General features: G+C 38.5%; 1 protein-coding gene across 1 annotated transcript in view; it reads right to left on the reverse strand.

Annotated features, from left to right (window-relative positions):
• The window catches only part of MCPH1 (microcephalin 1), a 135572-nt gene extending 114395 nt beyond the window's left edge, over nucleotides 1-21177 (reverse strand). The window contains 9 exon segments of the mRNA XM_056343376.1: nucleotides 3111-3144; nucleotides 3147-4132; nucleotides 6331-6426; nucleotides 7618-7749; nucleotides 8026-8146; nucleotides 8795-8879; nucleotides 14319-14437; nucleotides 16813-16904; nucleotides 21085-21177. Of these exon segments, the coding sequence (XP_056199351.1) occupies nucleotides 3111-3144; nucleotides 3147-4132; nucleotides 6331-6426; nucleotides 7618-7749; nucleotides 8026-8146; nucleotides 8795-8879; nucleotides 14319-14437; nucleotides 16813-16904; nucleotides 21085-21103 (1684 nt within the window). The 5' untranslated portion in view covers nucleotides 21104-21177.
• Between the last annotated feature and the right edge of the window lie 858 nt (nucleotides 21178-22035).

The raw sequence follows: 22035 nt of genomic DNA on the forward strand, positions 1-22035 counted from the left end.
GAAAACATACCGCATCTTTCATTATTGATTCCTTCCATTTCTAAGTCAGCTTATTTGAGCTGTCAGACTTGAGGTTCTACTTGACTATATGATAGATGAACAAAGCTGAATACATTAACTTGGGGGGGAAATGGCCATCACTGATAAACTGCAAATACTATTAAAATCACTGGAAACAAAAACTAAAACTTACAGAAGTTCCTAACAAAAAGGGTAAAAAAGTATAAACATCAGAACTTGTTTGCTGAATACTGTTCCTTTTTCCCCTGCTTCAAAATTGGTTAAGTTTTCCAGCTTATATTGCAAAATATAAAATAAAATAAAAGCGTAACATGCTAGAACACTGATCATAATTTAATCACTAGAATTTAAGTTAGAATTAACCCTAAAATTAACTGGCATACCTAAGTTTAAAAGTAGTAAGCATTTCCTCCTTCCCCATTTGTTTTTGTTATTATTTAGTGAAAAGCATACTGTTCTTTGACATTAAAACCCACATAATTTAAGGACCATCTTTTGGTGCCCTGCAACACGGCAAAAAAACATAGAGAGGGTTCACACATCTATGGGTATACATTTATACTTGGAGCACGTTCACCTGCATCAACTTTTTTTTTCCTTAATTGTGCTATCCTAATGGCACTCCAGGTATTAAAATACAGATGTAGTGAACCCAAGATAACAGCACACAGTTCAGCAAGACTACCCACAGATACAGGCATAGTCACTGTTCTTTCCACTGGACGATTTCATAAGCACGATACTAAGTCTGTTGAGCCCTTTAAATTAATAATTAATTTTGTATAATTCATTGATGGACTACTACAGAATTTTCTAGGGAAAACAAGTGACTAAAATATACAATTATAATTACAAATATTTCATCCTATGTAAAGCTTGACAAACTGAGCTCAAAATATCAACATCTGAAAATGACTACGGCAATGCAAGTTAGGAGAACTGTTCAGGGAAGTTCCTGAGATTTTATATTGTAGCAATTGTAATATACATGTACATAATATATGTTATTGCATTTACCTCAAAATAACTTGGGCTAACCCAACATTCAAATACAAAATATACTCTGAAAATTATTAGTAAAAAATAAGATCAGTACCATACAAAAAAGAAATGATTGAAAAAGATGATTACATTGCAACTCTTGCATGTGCTGTGAAATGTCTTACTCAATCTTCATCATAGCACAAGTTGGAAATTGCTAATTGAATTTTTTTTCACTAGAGATTTTATGCCCTTAACTGCAATTAATCTAAAGTAGCAATTTTAACTTATGAAATAAAAGTATTTGAACAAGTGACCCTGTGATGATGAGTTATTGATAAAACAATTTACAATAGCACCATAATATTTAAAACAGAAAAAGCCTGGTTTCTTAACAGATTTTGAATAGCAGCAGAAAGTTTACGAATACCAAGCACTAGGGAAAAAGCAGGCTCACGTTACTTTTGTTGCATTTTATGAGCACTTTCCGTATCTCTTGGTGACTTCGTGTTTGTAACGTATGGGGAAAACAAATGGGTATTATTTTGGATCCTAAGCACTTGATGCCCATCTACAAGAAGGGCAGGAAGGAGGATCTGGAAAGCTACAGGCCTGTGTCTGACCTCAGTACCAGGGAAGGTTATGGAACAGATTAACCTGAGCACCATCACGTGGCACATACAGGACAGCTGGGGGATCAGGCCAAGCCAGCATGGCTTTATGAAAGGCAGGTCCTGGTTGACTAACCTGATCTCTTCCTATGGCAAGATGACCTGATAAGTGGATGAGGAAAAGGCTCTGGATGTCATCTACTTGGACTTTGATGAAGCCTTTGACACCGTCTTCCACAGCATTCTCTAGGAGAAACTGGCAGCTTTTAGCTTGGATGGGCGTACTCTACACTGGGTTACAAGCTGGCTGTACAGCCAAGCCCAAAGAGTGGTTGTAAATGGAGTCACATCCAGTTGACAGCCAGTCACAAGTGATGTTCCTCAGGGCTCAGTATCAGGGCCAGTTCCGGTTAATATCTTTATCAATGATCTGGATGAGGGGATTGAGTGTTCCCTCAGTGAGTTTGCAGATGACACCAAGTTGGGCAGGACTGTTAACCTGCTTGAGGAGACGAAGGCTTTACAGAAGGATCCAGACACGCTGGGTCAATGGTCTGAGGCCAATTGTATGAGGTCCAACAAGAAGTGCCGGGTCCTGCCCTTGGGTCACAACAAGCCCATGCAACGCTACAGGCTTGGGGAAGAGTGGCTGGGAAGCTGCCTGGTGGGAAAGGGCCTGGGGGTGCTGGTTGACAGCAGCTGAACATGAGCCAGCAGCGTGCCCAGGTGGCCAAGAAGGCCAAGTGCATATTGGCTTGTTTCCAAAACAGTGTGGCCAGCAGGACAAGGTAAGTGATTGTCCCCTTATACTCAGCAGTGGTGAGGCTGCACCTCAAATACGTTGTTCATTTTGGGCAACTCCCTACCAGAGGTGCTGCAGAGTGTCCAGAGAAGGGCAATTAAGCCGTTGAAGGGTCTGGAGAGCAAGCCTTATGAGAAGCAGCTGAGGAAACTGGGGTTGTTTAGTCTGGAGAAAAGGAGACTCAGAGGGGCATCTTATTGCTCTCTACAACTACCTGAAAGGAGGCTGTAGGCAGGTGGGGGTAGGTCTCTCTTCCCAGATAATTAGAAACGAGACAAAAGGAAATAGCCTTAAGTTATGGCAGGGGAGGTTTAGATTAGGTATTAGGAAAATTTCTTCACTGACAGTGTGGTCACATGTTGGAACAGGCTGCTCAGGGATGTGGTGGAATCACCATCCCTGAAGGTGTTTAAAAAATGAGTAGATCTGGTGCTTAGGGACATGGCCTAGTGATGTACTTGGCAGTCCCAGGTTAATGGTTGGCCTTGATGATCTCAAAGGTAAAAAATTAAATGATTCTATTATTCTATGATTAATTTTACTCAGAAATCAAGTCAGTACTGCAGCATTTTCTTTTAGTGTAATTCTGAAATACTTTTCATTTTTGCAGTTCATTTTGCAATTTAGTTGCGTGAGTATGTATATCCAATACAGTATGACATCTTTTCATTTTCCAGCTCTGTGTAGCAACTTACCGGTAGTATGAGTACAATAATTCACATTTTTTCTGTAGGTTTTCCATGAGCATGCTGAGGCAGCTTATTTACATCATCAGAATCTAGAGCTTCTGCAGTGTCAGCATGTTCACCATCTGACACATAATTTAATGGTACACTTCCAGGATGTTCAGCTGGTGTGAAGTTTTTCTTTACTGAAACATCACTTGCTGAAATAGACTTTTTCCTCCTTTTTTTGGAAGTAGCATGTGGCATACAGAAATTCAAATAAAGTGAGTCCATGCATGTAAGAGAGTCTTTGCAACAAAACTCAGGAGAATTCTGTGATTCCTTTGGTACTCGTACCTGTACTTTATTTTCATTCAAGTAATTTGATGAAAAGAAGTCTTCGTAAGAAGCCTCTTCAGTGAAATAAGACTTGCTATATGTAGTAACTGCTTGCAAGAACTCTTTAGACCCTGATGAACACAGTTCTGAGGTAGCCAGTTTCAGACTAGGTAGTGCTTGTAGTTTCTTCCTCCTCCTGTTTTTAAGAATACAATCATTTCTGTGAACAGGGAAGCTTCTATCCAATGAACATGTATTTAAGTCTTCACTATTCATAGATGAATTAGAGAGATCATCAATCAAAGCAGGAAGAGTATTTAACTTGACTTTTTTTTTGGAAGAAGTAACATGACCCAAGCCTTTGATTTGGAGAAGAGAACTTCCATTTGCAACTGAAGTAGTCATGCTATTTTCATCCTTCTGATTTTTCTTTGGAAAGTTTTGTAGATCTTTCTTTTCTAAAGACAATTTATCAATCAAAGTGTGCTGCAACATCTCTTTCTTTCTTAAGCATCTTCTGCTACGTATTTTTGGTGTTAAGCTCTTCTGCTCATAGCTACATGAGGGAGAATTTACTGATGTACTCATGGATACATGAATATTAGTCCACGTATCACAGGCGTGTTTTACTACTTCTGCTTGCAGTCTCTCTAATTTATCAGTTACCCGAAGAAAATCATAACTTGTGTTCAAGCAGTCTTCCATTTGCTCTCCTGCAAAATAGAAAGAGTGGCAATATTAATGTATTTAACAGAACAGAGAGTACCAATTTCTTAGAAAAATATGAATGAAATTACTGAAAGAAGAAAACAAGGATTTAGCCACTTCTCTGGATATTACATGGCAAGTCATCAAAAACTAAACTGAAAACAGATTAGAAACAAAGCACATTCTGTGTTGACAAGAAGCTACAAAAGCTTTAGCTATCATGTCTTCTTACATGGTAGTAAGTACCCATAAGTCCTGTTCTGCTTTCTGGAAACAAAACAGCAGAGAAACTCCCTCTCACTCTTGCACTTGTGGAGAAAATCAGCAAGATTTTACACTGGTAAAGCAAGCTGTAGTAATACTGGAAATGCAGTGAAAATTTTTACTACCACAGCATTATCACCACCTTGTAGTTTCTGCAGTTAAGATGAAATTAAATACAACATCACAGTATCATACCACATACATTACACAATGTATTAAAAATAGTTAGAATGTGGAAAAATATGTCATTTCTTGTAGCTATTCTTATGAAATTATTTTGGGGGAGGTGATACACAGAATTTATTCTTAACTCTTCCCAATAAATCGCTCTGAAACAGGCTAGTATCTCTAATTATTCAGAATACACTTTTAAAAATCCTGTTCTAATCTGATTATTGCAATAGATGCTTTTGTTTAAATACACATTGAGTGCAATGTTTCAGGAATATTCCTGTAAGTGCTCCTGTAGGTTTTAGGGGAAATCTTGAAGTTATTTCCTTAGTAAACATAAATATTTTTAAACACATGGTGTAGCTACCTAAATTAAGACAATGACATGATGCAATCAGACTCCCATACTGACAGTTGAAAAAGTCTTAACTTAAATCCTCAAATTAAACTGGATTCTTGAGCATTAACCATTATTAACCAACATATTCTATCATATATATATTCATATATACACACCATATACTCTATTCACTATCTTGCAAACACAAATATAAGGGCCACTGTCACAGAGCATCAGATGGAAGCTAATATTGTCATGAGATGTGGAAGTCTATTCTCAACATGATTACACTGTGCAGTTGCAAAGCTCTCAAATCATGATGTTCAATCTCATCGGCACAGAAGTAATTTACCAAAATAAAGTTTATTGGCATAGCTATGCTAATTCCAGTATTAAGCTGTTACTTTTCCCTAACACTGCATGAAGATATACTAAGCTGTCTCAGCCTACAAGATACCGGCCCTGTTCTCAAGTAAGCCAGCATGACAGAATTCCTGTAGGATGTCAACAAAATACAACACCTGTAAACAGCATGAGGTATAGCTTACTGTTGAGGTAGAACAGAGAGTACTCAGAGAACTGCTCAGGTGGCCCTCATTATGAATTCTAAAGACTATCTTCTCCTTATTTTTCTACCGAGATCAAACACCAGCGTCTCACTTCAGCTTTTTGCTCATGTGACTGACAGAAGACATGAGGTCTGAAGTACGTACCCATTGCATACATGATCAATGCTCTTTAGATGCCCACTGACACAGCTCAACAGCTGTCACAATTTTTTCCCTTATATCCTGCTACTATGCCAAAACACAGGAACAAACCCCTAACTTTATGAGAATAAGAATATTGATAATAAACTACTTGAATTCATCTGCACCCGTACAACATTTTAAAGCTGATTTATTTTTACTCTTAATTTCTTTGAAACCTGAATACTTGAGCTGGAAAATACATTAGGTTTCCTTTTAAATGCAAGTTTTTCAATTGAAAATTTGGAAGACATTTCAGTTCTCTGAGCTGTCTCTCTCAGTTATGTTGTTTTTTTTTGCTTCCCACATCACACTGTTTAGCACTCACTCTGTATTCTTTACATGACCACTGTAAGAGCAGAGAAGCCTGACACCATGACAGGACAAGAAACCATCAGTGGTGTGAGGAAAGAGGAGGAAGTGAGGCAAGCAACACAGCAGTAAGGCAGAGCACTCGCCCAATGTGATTCCTCATGCTCCATTTTCCTTGAAATCTTCTACATACTTTGCCAGTTAAGAAAAACTAAAATAATTCAGCTTTAAATATGAACGATGATGTACAGTTACCATTTCAGTATGCAGTACTTCACAAAGTAAGTTAGCAGGCCAAGTTTTAGAGTATGTGTGTGTATACACACACACACACACGCATATGTATAAAAAAAGTTGTGTTAGTTACCTGGTAATGATATATCTTCTGAATTAGTTAACACACAAGTAGACAGCGGGCAGTCTCCTGGTGAACTGCTTGGAGGTATTTGAGATGCTTGTGAAGCTAGGAATTTGTAAATAATAAACTAGTTAGCCCTATGCAAACATACAGATTTCCACACCATCTATACATACTTCAGAACAGCTCTATTGCAAGAGAAAACGCATTACTCTGCCAATTAACTATAACCCTATAAATTATTATAGACTGCCCAGCAGCATCTCAAATTTACATAGTAACAAGAAAGCTATTAGATATTCTACAATTTTAAGCAATTTTTTCTAGATAACTCAGCACCACATTTTTTCTGAACCTAAAGAATCATGGCAATATTATAGACCTTTCTAAGGCAGTTGAGGCATTTTACTAAAGTATCTGTCAAATTCTGCAATTAGCAGCAAAGCCTTGACATGGCAGCATTGCTTTTCAAAATGGTTCAAGGTATTACTTTAAAACTCAAAGAGAAAACAAATACAAGCCATATAAAAATAAATTAAGATTTAATTTTTCATCAATGTGTCACTGGTTCTTTACTTCCCCCCCACAATTTTTGAAATTATAAACTGACAATGCAGTCAATGTAGCAAATACTACAGATTCCTCTCCCCTCAAAAGATGTTCCACATTTCAACAGTTTTTATAACCACTCGCAAAACGTAATGACTTAGATCTCAGTATTTTCATAGTAAGGTAAATCAAACAGTAAAAAATTATTTGAAAACTGCAATCTAGATTTAATTCACCAGGTTCACCAGGATCTGCATTTTGAAATCAACTGATTTATTCAATTTGGTCATTCTAATGTTATTTTTTTTTAATCCTGTTCTTCAGTACCTGGACACATGCCTCATCAATTTTGGACTCTTTTTTTTTTTTTTTTTTAAACTGTTGGCTTCAGAGCAATAACATTACAAACTCTGTCAAGTACAGCGTTCATATGAAAAGTTAACAGGAAATAAGATCTAAAGTCTTCCTGTGAAGTTTAACCAATTTACAAGCTTCAGAAGTCTAGCTTAAACATTAGTCCTCTTGAGCAGTCTAGTGATTTAAGAATCATTGTCTTCCGTGACTTCTGGTCACCTTCAATACAAAGCAACTAAAAGCTAAAGCATTCACACCTACTCGAAACCTGAGAAGAGAGGACATGCAATCAAGTAAGTGATGAAATAAATTCTGAAGGCCTGAGCAAGAGAAGCACTCCAAAATAGTAGCCATTTGTGCATGTTCATGGATAAGCACAATTTAACTTCTTACCCGTAGGAGAAACATTTTCTCCGTTTTCCTTCTTTATTCTTCTTTCCATTGCACTATATTGATCTTTTATCTTAAGAGAGCTGTATACAAGCGAGCCATTGTCTTCAAATAGTAAAACTGGCACATCAGTTTCTACACAAAGAAATTACATTCATACATTAATATTTACATGCTATAACAGCTTCAGTTGAAGTTTTGGGTTTCTTTTTCAAAAAAAAACCCTAGTAAAAAATAGGTTCCTTATACCTGACATCACTACAGATGCCTTAATACCACAAACTTGCAATAAAAAGTCAGCTATTTTTCACGCTGACATGCATACAAGTAAAAAAACCCCAGAAAAACCTCATGAAGTGCTTTAAAGAAATAACTTAAGATATTTGAATCTTAGTCCAAAATAGTTCTTACCAGCATTAACAGCTATCTTTTGTAAATCTAATTCTTTAGCCATCTGGTCCAGTCTTCTCTGCAGCTTTCTATCATTTTCTGGACTTTTTTCAACAAAGCCTTTTGGCTGCATACATTTGTGCTACAAGACACACAAAACTATTAATTATATGGTATAAAAATGCAAGAAGTAACTACGCTTTCTGTTTACCTACCACTTTATGACAGCATTTATTATCAGTGTTTAACTCTATGCTACTTATCACCTCCTTGAGAATAACATGTAATTGCAGAAGTTTACAAGTGAACTTTAACACGAAATAATAAAGAATGTAGCAGATTTTTTTTTTTAGGTTACATTTTAGTAAAAAGGAGATTAACTTCCTATCTTGTCTTTTTTGCTTGCAGCAAAGCTAAGATTTGAAGGATTTTTTTTTTTTTAATATCAGGATTTGAGGGCTTGTCATAACTCCACGAAACATAAGCCACATGACAGTCAAGCTTTTTTGATTAGTTAGTCATTAGGTCATTTTAATTAAAATCTTCATTTCTTTATTCACCAATATATATAAACCATTTTTATTATCCTTTCTTCAGATAAAATGTCACATAAGCACAGACACAGCCTACCTTTAAAAATCTACTGAGATGGATAGGTAGAATTTACAGAATGTTCTGAAAACAAATAGTTCAAATGCCTGAGGTCAGGAAGTCAAGTTCAAACTTTAAAGTTTAATACTCTAGGCCTATTTAAAAAAACTAAAACAAACACAAATAATCACATACTCACTTTTTTGATCAGTAGTGGTAATGCTTCATCAGCATCTACTGCAGGGAATAAGGATTCATCAACACGTACTCCAGCTTCTTGACACCTGTATAATAAATTAGAGCAGGTCTGGTGCTTTTCTTTTTAAGAATAAGAACCTTTATTGCAAAGAGAGTTGCCTGAGCCCTGTAATAATGAAGCACCAACCCTTCCTAAGTATGTATCTTTAGCCTAATTACTGTAATGCTAAAAATACACAAAACCTCTATTACACACCAAATATAGGATGTTTTTTTTCCCCAATGATGCCCTCTAAATTGCCATTAAGAAACTCAAATATTCCTACTCATATATTATTTTTCATACATTAAAAAAAATCACTGCATTAAGTCCTTCTGGCCAGATTCTCACGAATCTCAAATCTTGCCCTGATTTTTGTGAGGACTGTAGGCTTTCATTGTTCACTACCTAATGAACTTAAGGTCAACTTCATCACTGTAACCACAGTAAACTCCTAACTCTGATCTACAGAATGTCATGGTTGGGGCAACAAAGAATTCTTTCTTCAGGCAAATGAGGAAGAAGCCTTCATCTGACCTGGCTTTTACATCTTACCCATCAGTCTCAGTTTTCTGCCTTATCTTTGTATATACAATGCTAAAAACAGCGCCTTATTGAGAAGCAATCTACACTTATGCAAACTTTTTTTAATTACAAAACCAAAAATCCAGCTGATACCTTACCCCTAGTTTTTCCTGTCTTTCCATTTCGAAGACTGATGTTAGAACAGTGGAGCTAAAGTTATCTTGAAATATGATGCAGTCTTGTGTACACTAAGGTTAACAGTTGGACTTAATTATCTTAAAGGTCTTTTCCAACCTAAATGATTCTATGAAAATAAATAAAACATTCCAAGTTTGGGAAAGAGTATGGAACTGTAATAGACTACACTAGATTCCCCAAGAAGCCGTTCAAAACTGTGATTCTAGTGACACCTAGTGATCTAACTGCTATAAAGTTTTTATCTGGAGAATTAAAAACTGTTTAGTTACTCAGTTTTAACAAAGAAAAGAGCCAAACTACTACATGTATTTGCCAAACCCGCTGAGTTTAGAGTTCGCTGGAGTAGCATACAGAGATATCCAGCACACTGGACTTCAGTGGCTGTTATTATATATAAATTCTGGATAATAATCAGCATAGATATAGATGACATTAAAATTTACATTCATTCAGAGAAGCTAAGCAGAGAAAAAATTGACCATTAAATATCCTACAAGAATTTTTTACTTTGCAGACAAATCTGAATGTAAATTATCTATCTATCTTATTTGTGACATGAGTTACTGTACCAAGAATATATGGGTAGCATTTCCCAATTCTGGGTTTCATTTGGAAGCATTAAGTGTTCGTAATTTGGACACAGATTGTAGCAATTCTGTTTTATGCAGGGTTCTTTCTGTTGTTGGGTTTTGGGTTGGGGTTTTTTTGGGTTGCTTACTAAGGTAATTGAGTTGAAGAAGCAAGATTTTTTTTTTCAGTGATCCCAAAGTTGTCACTTATTTTGCATTAAACTTACAATTTGTTTACATGAATCTTAATAGCAAGTCCACAATTTTGTGCACTGTTTTTAAAGTCAGACATATCTGCCATTCTTGGAAAACAAAAAAAAGGAACACTTTTTAAAAAATTAAAAATACATTTACTATGGAGTAATGACTTTTTTAGAATTTCAACTGTAATTTTTTTTAAAGAGTCTTCTTCCCAATCAAATTACTTCCTATTAAACTGTAGAACTGCATTAAAATAGATGCTCATAGTATAAAACAGAAGCTTCCAATAAAAGTTTGAGGCAGATCATTGGAGAGAACACTGGAAATCCAGTAAAAGTTCAGCAAGGCAATGTTCACTAAATACTGCACAAACCCTTGTAATTTGTGCTGCCTTTTATGGAGAAAAGTCAGCATTTTTCAGATCATAGGCCATGCTCCTCAGAGGCTCAAGCACTGCTCAGGGAATGATAACACACGAAAACACATCCAAACATTCCCAGTTTACTTTGTTATGTTCCTAGGTTTCTGGTTTAGAGATGGTCAGGTGCAATACTGTATTTGGTTTTTGATAAAACTGCATGTTTCATTGCTTCAGCATTTTTTTGAACCCACATAAATCTTTGCTGACTATGATTCTGCAACAAGCAGTTCTACAGCCTAACCATCTTTTGCTAAAAACCATCATTTATTGTTTTCTCTGAAAGTGCACTCAGATATATTCATGTGATGCTTTCCAATTCTTCTACTGGAAAGGAAAATACTCATTCTTCCTTATTCAGCCTTTACATATCAAACTTTGTGTTCACAAGAGTCTCTCCCCCTCCACTCCCACTTCTTTTCCAGGCTGAAGTATTCTTGTCTCTTCAATCACATCTTGTGAGAAAACAGTAACTTCAGTCATGCTCATTGCCATCCTCTGGCAACATTCCAAAAGTAACCATGATAAAATTCTGTCATTCCACTACATGAGGCTTTATGTTCTATTTAATTTGATTTTTGACTACTGTTGAGGTAACTGCTATGAAAAGTTACTTAAGTCCCCAAATCTTCAATTCTCCCCTCACGCAGTATGATGATAATTTTCTTTCTGATACACTTAGAGAAGACTTACACTTCAGTCTCCTTGACACCTGCAAGAATCTTACTCCCTTCACTGTCTTAGCTTCTTAACAGAACTTCTTCCATTTAAAGTAAACTTCTTTTTCAATTTGAGCACTGTCACAGAACTTCTTGGGTTCTGGAGTTCCAGTATGAATGCTGGTTTTATACTGTAGCCATAATTACAAGAAGTTTTTATGAATTTGAACAACCATCAACAAAGCAATTAAGACCAAGAAATAACTAAAATATTTGGCTTTGCGCTGCACTCCAGAAAGAGTCACCCAATCCCCAGTCTACACTAGAAAGTTGCCCTTTACTATTACATTTCCTGAAATGACATTTCCCAGCATTTCTGACCATTCTGAGAATGCTCCACTTGCTACTGAACTGAATGGAGGAGCTGGTTATTCAAGCCATCTTGTTTTAGTAACTCTAAAACTTCAACTCATACAAACTCTGTATTATTTGCTTCCACAGTTATTGGGTTCAAACTAAGCTTTCACTCATACAGAACCACTATTTTAATGGCACATACTATTCAGTCCTTCAGGTTTAAATTGTTCCAGGGTTCAACAGACTGTCTTCTGCCTGCCACATCTATGAGATACTGATATACTGTAATTCAAAGTCAGGCACTCCAGTTCCCTCATCTTATTACAAAAAGTTTTAGCACGTAGGCTAGCACAGACTCATTTTAATTTTGTATTGTCTGTGCCTCATTTGAATAACCCTATGACTAGTGAGACTATTCATTACTATCTCTTACATAGAGCTTCCCCCGCTCCTGACCTTTGCTCAAGGATATCACATTCCTATGAATTCTGCCTAGAGTATACATAAATTTAAGTTGTATGTTCTTGTGCACCTTTTGGCATTAACTTTAAACTGAAAGGCAGAAGAAAAAGATTACAGAGAACTTCAATCATACTTCACAGCTCTGAATCATAGAGTCATTTAGGTTGGAGAAGACCTTTGAGATCATCAAGTCCAACCGTTAACCCAGGACTGCCAAGTCCACCATTAAACCATGTCCCTAAGCACCACATTATGCATTTTTTACACTTCCAGGGATAACGATTTCATCATCTCCCTGGGCAGCCTGTTCCAAAGCTTGAAGCTTGGGTCCCCCTCTGCAAAAACATACATCTCTACTTCAAATGATTCCCACAGTTCCCACAAACCTCATCTTCTAAGCCATATACCAAGACCTTGCCTTGTCCAGAGCATGACACTAGGAACACTTTAAAAAAATACCACGAAGATTCTAGCCTTCTCTTTCCTACCAAACAGCTTAAGTTCTCCCTCCCAAACCTTTCTCTTTTCTTTTCCTTTGCTGCTGGTATCCAGCAACCGTTAGTTTCTTGAGGCTTTTATACCTGGGTCTCAAAGCTCCATGATGTCCCCTACATTATCGCATATCCAGCTGTTTCTCTGTCTGAGCTTTCCACTGTGTTCATTCACTCAATACCTTCTAGTATTGCAGAAGAGACTCCTGCGGTCGAAGTGCTATCACAATGCATTTCTGCATGATAACGTCCTACACCCTACGCTGTAAGGCTCTCATTCTTCTTCCATTGCAGATGTTACTCACCTGGAATTTTCTGGGTTCCTTTGTACTACAGCACATCCAAGTCCTCAAATAGCTTATAGTTCCTGTGACTAAGGTTTCAAATTCCATATTAATATACTTAGCCACCTGAAGAGCATATTTAGTTTTATAACCAAAGATTCCTACTGAAATGACCATCATTACTAGACACTCAGATAGCACCAGGTCCCAGAAAGATCTGTTTATATGAATAAAATTTTGCATGACCCTCATTTTTGAGAGGTTAAGGTATTTCTCCCTTGGTATTAAAGCTGGCTGGTTGTGCAGCGGTAACTTCTATATACGACATTCTTTTTAAAAATAAAGAAAAAAAAGAAAAATCCTCCTTCTGCAGAACTGCATGAACTTCTTGCCTGGCTAACAGCCTTGCATCACAAGTTTTGCAGTTGTACTGGCTTACATTGAAGCGGTGGCTGAGCTCAGTTTTTACCTCTTCCCCCCCTCCCCCTCCCCCCCTTTTTTTTTTACTTTTGCACTTAGCAGACTTTATCTCTCCATGTATATTACAACTGGTATAGGAAAGGACCTCTTTACTTGACTTATATTCTAATTTCTATCATCACAGCAATCTATCAGTTGGAGTGTTCAAGTATAACACATGCATATTCTTAACACTGCGTTTTGCGCTTCATCTGAAATCTGAGTTAGACCTCAAAAGCACTTTGTAAACTCAGAGAAGCAGCTATGGACTAGCAAATTCTTATGGACTGGCTGCACAGCTGAAAGTTGTGGGGTTTTTTTTCTTTTTCTTTTTTTTTTTTTAATTTAACTTTTTCCATATGGTAGTTGAGACTCTTCAAGCAGTGCTGTTCTGAACCTGCCAAATGTCTTCAAAACCAGACTACATATAGATCTTTTTCTTTCTGGAAAGGAGATATTCTGACTACAGGAGTTAAGTACAGAAACAGTACAATGTCCCTGATGAAATGTGTTTTTCCATATGAAAATGGAAGAACTCTATTCAACATAAATATCTTGTCTTCACTTGCCTATGCATGCCATCTGAGAGCAAAGGAGTGGAACACTGGATGGTTAACAAATATACTACAGAACTACTTCAACACATTCATTTTTCAAGAGTTAACATTTTACCTTTTTATGCAAGTAACATTCTTTGTAATAGGAACAGTCATAGAAAAGTTATCATTTACTTAGATTAATCACTATCACAAGTACATTAAAAAAACCACCCAAAAAGTACTGTACTTTAGTTTTGAAATAACACTACTACAATCCATTCTCTCTGGAACAGGTCACATTCATTATATCCATGAGCACTCACTTCTCCACCCAGAGTACAGAAACTGTTTTTACACCCATCTTCTGTGCTTTTCTCCATGTGGCCAGATGTCCATCTTTGAAGACTACATGGGTCACATGCTTGTTCAAAGTTTTTGAAACCTGCAAAATACACAAAGAGCTCATCTTTAAGTCTGATAATCAGAAGAAACCTAATGAAACTAGTTAGCATAGTCCTTTTACAATGTATTAACCATTAGCATAAAAACACATTCTAAACATTATGTCAAGGACTCTTTTGACCTTTCCCACCTTTGCAAGAAGCCTCAAGCAATAGAAACTCAAGGATCATTGATCAAGCCAATGCAAGTATGCTAGAAGGCTAGACTAGCCTTTTGTTTTCAAACTTCTTTTCTCTTAAGTTAACATTTTCATCTCCCTACTCTAGCTGCATCATTCATCTTACCACATTTTTATTTATGTAGCCCAACTTAATTTTTTATGCAACAGCTAGTAAGAGTAGATGCCACTATTCAAAGAAATGCCCAAATGACGTCTTTTATTTTGCAAAAAACTCACAGGCTTAAAGAGTACAATTAACCTCATCCTTTAAACTAATTCTCATCAATAAAGATGATCACTTCTAGTTTTGAGGTAAGGCTGAAGGTACTAAAAAAAAATCCCCATGGAAACATTTTAAAAAGTGAGAAATACAGAAAACTTAAGTCAGTACAACAAACATCATACCTAATGTTTTCATTATGTTGTACAACTGATCAAATTTTCAGTTATCAGCCTCTATTGACAACTAAGCAATAATTTTTTTAGTTCTAGATACCCCATTCTTCACAACCAAAGGTTCCTTTTGTGAAGACTCAACATCCTACACATAAAACTTATCAGCTGTTTTGACTGTTGACATGGTGAGATCAATACAACTCATTTTACAGCAGCATCTTCTCAGCACAGCAAATGGAAACAGCTCTGTAGCTTTCTGTTGTGCTCTCAATTGCACCACTATACTTGGCTCCCAACATATTGGATCTGTATTTGGCTTTAAGAAAACTATTCAGCTTTTCCAAAAATTTATGGTGGTGAGCTGATTTATTACTTCTTGGAAGACAAAAAGCCATGATATTTAAGTGTCTAGGTATAGAGACCAATGAATCTCTTTTGGTATTATGACTCCAGATACAGTTGCTTACTCACTTATGCTAGTATCCCACTCACAGCCCATGTCCTAAGGAGACAGATGCTTGATAGAGCTTTGCCTCCAAATGATGCAGGAGCACTACCTTACACCTCTTTCTAACCTCACATCTCCTCCCTTACCCTGGATGTCCTCTGCTGCTCAGCTCACTTGAGATGTCTGAATCAAAAATCTAGTGAAAAACTAACTTAGAATTTTATTTCCTGACACAGTGAGCCAAGCCAGCTTATTATCATGTGCTCAATGCAATAAAAAGGGAAGCATCTGGAATAGTGAAGAGGCAGGACCACACCTTTTCAGTCACAGGGATTTTCTAAATAGGCTCATCTGTATCATCTGCCTGCACCTTCTACCATATCCAGCTAGTTTTTCATCAACTTGAAGTATTTTGGAGCCTTATGCTTTTTCCTATTTTCTGTGAGAAAAATCTAGTACCAACAGAACAGAATTACATAGATCTGATAATAACTCAAGTAAGAAATATTTCTTGTTCTTTTGTGCTGTACTTAGTGAGAGCTGTATTTGCTTTATAGTAAAAACAGTTAATTTACTGTTCTGTCACACTATCTCAGCTAAATTCATACAAGAAGAGGCTTTGGGGAGACCTACACATGCCCACTTAAAAAGCACTGGGAGTTCACACAAATGTTTAGAGCATGATGTGGGTTGTAAAAATCTCCATTAACCAGTAATAATGTACAAGAAGGGAAGATGCCAGTTTGACTTTCATCTCTGGCGGAAATTTTACAGCTGGCAATTAAACATACTTTGCACCTACAAGTCAACTATACTTGATACAGAAAAAAATCACTGATACTTATACAAAGACAGATGTATTTCTACTAACACTTTCTGGAGTTTAACCACATTTGTGGCAGAGTGAATGGAAGAATAAAATTTCATGGTACCTGGGTTAGAAAATACTGTAATAACAACAGAGCAGCTGCCTACAAGTTAAGCTGCCTACAAGTTCAAGAAAAAAAACATAAAACCCATAAGGTACATACTTGTACACCAAAGGTTTTTAACACTGAGATTTGGCTTGCCCACACTATGTGGCAAGCCCCATACACAAGTGCATGCTATCATATTAATATACAAAGATGTTTAGAGATATAAGGAGGCTTTAAATACATCTTCCACCTGTCACTAGCATGAATTTTACAGCGTATCTGTCTTTTCTCAGGCCTGTGTTTATCTTCCTTCCTGTACCTTAAAAACTCATACTACGAACAAATACGCATGACAAGCAGAACAAGCAAGCTAGTTCGTAACTAATAGCACTAATAGCTTTCCTATTGTATTTATTTCAAAATAGCTTACTTACTTTTGCTCCCATATCAAGAAGTTGCTGTTCAAATGTGTTTGAATAATTTTCTGTTCTGTTAGATGACCAAACTTCTACAAATGCAGAAATACCTTGATCAGAAAACAACAAGCAGCTAATTAAGTATATAGTACGGTAAAACTGGTTAGACTGACTTTCCAGCAAAATTTTGCTTTTATACATACTGCATTCAGTAGCAAATACAGCTTTTAATAAACTGAGTATCAGATGTTCTTTTTAGAGTATTTCTATCCCTTATATTGCTGTAGTGGAACAACCTTAGAAGTTAGACAAAGTGAAAAGTTGTTTAACTACTGTCAGTTTAAAACACACTACCAGCTTACAAGTAATGCAGCATCTTTACATGACTGCTTGCCTTTATCATTATTTAATCACTGCTAATCTTCAGGCTAATAAAAATGTTAAGACAAGTTGATGTAACACAAGTTACAGAACATAACAAAATAAACAGAATTATTCCTTCCCCAAAACCCCAGAAAACTGCAGAAATATTACTTAACAATTTCCAGTTGACTTCAAATTCCACTTTATTTACACTGAATCACCCCAAACTGAATACATATCACAGGGGCTAATACAATCTCATGCCAGGTGGTTTATGAAACTCTAGGTATATCACATTTAAGTAGCTTCCTTTACCAACCAGATTAATAATCTCTCCAAGGAATGAAATCAGCCATGGGTGAGAAGGTCTTTAAACAAACCAACCCAGAAATATTGACAAGGAGGGATAAGTAAATGAAACTCGTAACAATTCCTGCATTAATTTTACTTAGGACAAGCACTAAAAAGACCTACAGCTCCACTATGACAATTTCAAAATTTGAATGATGAATCAGTAAAGTCCCAAAAATCTGGAGAAATGCTATTTCACCAAAAACAACTTTACACAAACTCTCTGCAGGCCAGACAACTCCCAGAACTCATAAATAACAATTTAAGAGGGTCATCCTTGGCAAACACTGCTTAATTATCTTAGTTACTACGTGTGTCCTTCCGTTTAATTATTATGTAGCATCACCTGTCTTCTTTCTAAATGAAAATCCTAACACTCTTAACAGTAGTACTTTTATGAAGATTAGCGTATTTTCATAATTGCTAGAAATACTCTTAACATAAAAGAGAAACTTGATACATAAAACACCTTCTTAGTCAAACCACAGGGAAAAATCTTAGCAGTCCTGTTACAGATTTGCTAAAATCATTTTAATAGAAATATAGAGGAATAAGAAACAAAACAACAAGCAACAAGTAGCAGATTTGCATTCAGGTTAAGAACGAGTTAAAACAGAAGTGCTGTTGCAGAGGCAGGTATTTGTAACCTACAGAGCAGGAAGAGCACCTCCTGCTCCAATCCTGATGGTGAGGAGGGGGTTGCTGTTGCTGACAATTGAGCAGAAGGACCTGACAACGTCACCCCAATTGCTGCAGCATTTGCAGTACAACAGGACCGGTAACGGCCCCTTTAGGGCAGGCAGTGGGTCTGAGCAGAATAAAGGTGAATCTTTGATGGCGAAATTTAGATGTTTGAAAGCTGGTTGTGAATAGGACTGGATAAAGATTCGAGTTGATTGTTACTAGGTAATTGTGATGTAGAAAAGTTGGTGAATACAAAACCAACTTATTTGGTGTTAAAACTTCAGTGAAAAGAACTTGTTACAGTTGTGGGGACTGCTGGCCACCAGGAAAACATCCTGAAACCTTTAAAGTACAAACTAACAAAACAAATAATAATGCCAAATTCACCAAAATCTTTGTTGGGATGAGATTTATTAGACCATCTAGACGTTTAAAGAAGGGGAAATGAAACCAAAAGTTAAAAATGATCAATTAATTAAAATGTTGAGCTTCTAAAATAAAATACACTCTGTAGTAGTTCTACTCATGTAAATATGTGTTTTACCATGACAGTGACTTGTAATGGAATGCGCAGATGAAACTCTGCATTGTGATTTAAAGAACGAAGTCAAAATTTCTTGGTGACTAAGTATCCTTTACTGGCAGCGCTGGATGCACGGGGGATCCTTCCGCCTAACGTGCATGTCTGAAGTAACTAACTATCTTATATTTATACCATAAAACAATGACTATTCAATTAACGCCTATATATAGTCATTACCTAAACCCGCCTACTCTCGCTTCGTATGTTAATTAGCTTATCAGTCCTTTGCCTGCCCAAATTCTTCCAAGAATTGTGGGCAGGGGTCCTCGGGACGTGGGCGGTGGTCTTTGGGAGGAAGGCCGTAGGTCTTCCTCAAGGTGTGCTTTTCACCTTTTGCCAGAAAATGCTGAGCTGGCTGTTTTCAATCAGCTTTTGCTATCTGTCTTTCCTCCTTGGGTGTTAAGATGCCATCAGATAACAGGATGTCCACAGCCTCACAAGGTGTCTGTAGACACACAATACACAAATTTACTCAAAGAATGCAAGTATAGTAATTAGGTCATGTAACCATAGTTTGAAAGAAATAATTAATGAAATAACTGATGAAAGAAGTAGTCTGTTTCTCTTTCGTTAACTTTCTCTAACAAGGGGCCTGTTTATAAGTTATCTAGAGGGAGCGACTAAAAGAAACAAGCAGAAGACACAGATGGTCGACAAGGACATAAATTAGCTCAGACGGTAAGAACACTGCAAACTTGCAAGACCATCACATTCCAGACAAAAGGTGAAAAGCACACCATGAGGAAGACCTACGATCTTCCTCCCAAAGACCCCTGCCCACAATTATTGGAAGGGTTTGCGCAGGCGCAAAGGACTGATAAGCTGATTAACATACGAAGCGAGAGTATGTTAATGATTTGATTTTCGGGAAATACTATGTTTATGCATGAATATTTAATGAATATGTATGAATAAGTTCTATATGAGGTGCACGATTTTGAAACTTGGTGTGCGTTGATCGTGAGAGGACTCACTCATGCACCCGGCCGTCAATAAAGAAGTGTCTGCTTATCTACATCACATTGGTGTTGGTTTCATTCCGAGATTTCAGTAACAGTCCTATGACTTCAGATACAGATAAGAGCCTAATATAAGTCTACTCCAACATGCTTTTAATTGTGCTCATCCTACTACTGGATCAGGGCAGCTTTTGCCAGAGTTGCTTTTTTTCTTGATTGTTCTATTGTGAAAAATACTGCACTTGCATTAAAAAAAACCAAACACCACCAAAAAACAACCTTTCCTCTTACATCAAATATTTTAGAGCTTCCATAGTTATAATTATCTTAGAAAAACAGGTTGGAGGATTTCAGTGAAGGTCAAATTACGAACTCGGAGGAACATTCAAAGCTGCATGCACCTGCAGTAGGATCTAAGGTATATTTTACAATAATTAGCCATTTTCAGCTAATCAAATATATTCTAATAAAAGACAAGGCACTCTGCAGTTTTGAAACAGTTGACGGAAAGGAAAGTGTGAAAGGGTTTGGAGCTTGTTTGAACTAGAAAGGCTCTGAGTAAAGTTTGATTCTTGTAAAGGCCAACTTATGCCAGGTCTCAGAGAAGGCAGTGATAACAGGGAAAAAGAGACATCAGAGGGCAACCTAGGAAGGCAGACATTTAGAATGATTAAGAAGAAACCAGACAAGATCAAGCCATGACTGACGAGGAAAGCAGGAGCCCAGCGGGCACCGATGCACGGCGGCAGTGGCAGCGCCCAGGGCCGTACCGAGCCACCTCGGGGGGCCGTGGCTCCCTCCCCTGCCTGAGGGAGGCCTCCAGCCCTGCCCGCCCCAGCAGCAGTGACACGCCGCCGGCGGGCCTGAGGCCGGCCATAAGCTGTCGCCAGGGCAGGCCGAGGGCCGCCCGGCCGCACCACCCGTTTCAAGCGGATTCGCCATTAGCCAGAGCAGCCCCGCAGCCAAGCTTCGTCCCGCCCCACTCCCGCGCCCACGGAGGGCTTCCCACCCGCGGGGACACCGCATCGAGCTGGAAACCGACACGCCCCGAGAGCCGTGCCCCACGCCAGACCCGGCGGTGGGCCGCCCCTCAGAAGAGAGAACCGGACGGGAAGGAGGCGAGCAGCCCCCGGGGCTAGCCACCTCCCAGCGGCCCCTCACCCGCCAGGCCCGACCGCTCTCCGCAGGCGGACCAGCCAGGAAGCTGCAGGGAAAGGGCCACAAGGCGACAGGGTGCAGGGGCTGCGTTGTAAACAGGGCCGGCTCCAGCTCGGTGGCTCCCCTCGGCCGCGCCGGGAGAAGCGACGCCCGGCTGTGAGCCCTACCCCCGCACAGCAAACGAGCCAGTACCTTTCAGGATAGGCTCCATTAGCGGCGTGGCGCGGCGCAGCACAGAGAGGCTCCGGTACCCGCCACCGTTCAAACCCGCCTCCACGCACCAGCGTCAGACCTGCGCGCTGCGCCTGGCCCCCACCGCGCCTGCGCGTTGTGCCCGGGCGCCGCCTGTGGCGCAGGAGCGCGTTGGTTGTGCGGCGCTTGGGCGGCTGTGGCGGGCGGGGGGCGGCAGCCTGCACGCGGAGCCGGGCGTGAGGCGGGAAGCGTGAGGCACGGTGCTCGAGCGTCGCTGGTGTCGTGGCTGTAGAAGCAGTTCTGGCGCCTTGAGGCCTTTTTCAGGAGTAGATGTGCTCTGTCTAGCTAGCTCTAGCCGAGCCTAGCGCTGGGGAGTCTTGGGGCAGCTGAATACTGCTGAAGAGGGTCTTGAAAAGCCAAACAATAAGTCAGTGTTCTGGGTCAGTGTTCGCCATGAGGAGTCCTCAGGAGGCTTCTCTGAAGAATTTGTAGGAAGGCATCTCAGAGCCAGTGTTCTGAACTCCAATGGCTCAAACTGCAGTGTCTGAAGTGAAAAAACCAGACAACAGAGAAAGCCACAAAACGGGGCTTGGGAAATGGACACAGCCAGGTGGCTTTTACGAAAGCATCGAAAATCACTTGAGGGCCATTGTAGTATTAACTACAGCAAGCTCACCTTTATGTGAAATAGCTGTGTGCTAGAAGCCTGGGGTGTAGCAAATGCAATACCCGAGGGAATATACACTTGGTGTCTTCCCCAGGAAAAACTGATAAAAGATATAATAAAATAATGGAATTAGTAAGTATAAGGAGATCTATAGTGAGGAAGAAAGAGCACATCTTTCTTTAAAGTAAAATGATGTTGCACAGCTTTATTACTCATCTAAAAAGATCGTTAGTAGCTTATCTTTAGGAAAACAGGACAAACTATCTGTTAATAGTTCGTTCAGG

This window comes from Falco biarmicus, chromosome 6 (genome assembly GCF_023638135.1).
Source record: "Falco biarmicus isolate bFalBia1 chromosome 6, bFalBia1.pri, whole genome shotgun sequence".
NCBI classification, from domain to species: Eukaryota; Metazoa; Chordata; class Aves; order Falconiformes; family Falconidae; genus Falco; species Falco biarmicus.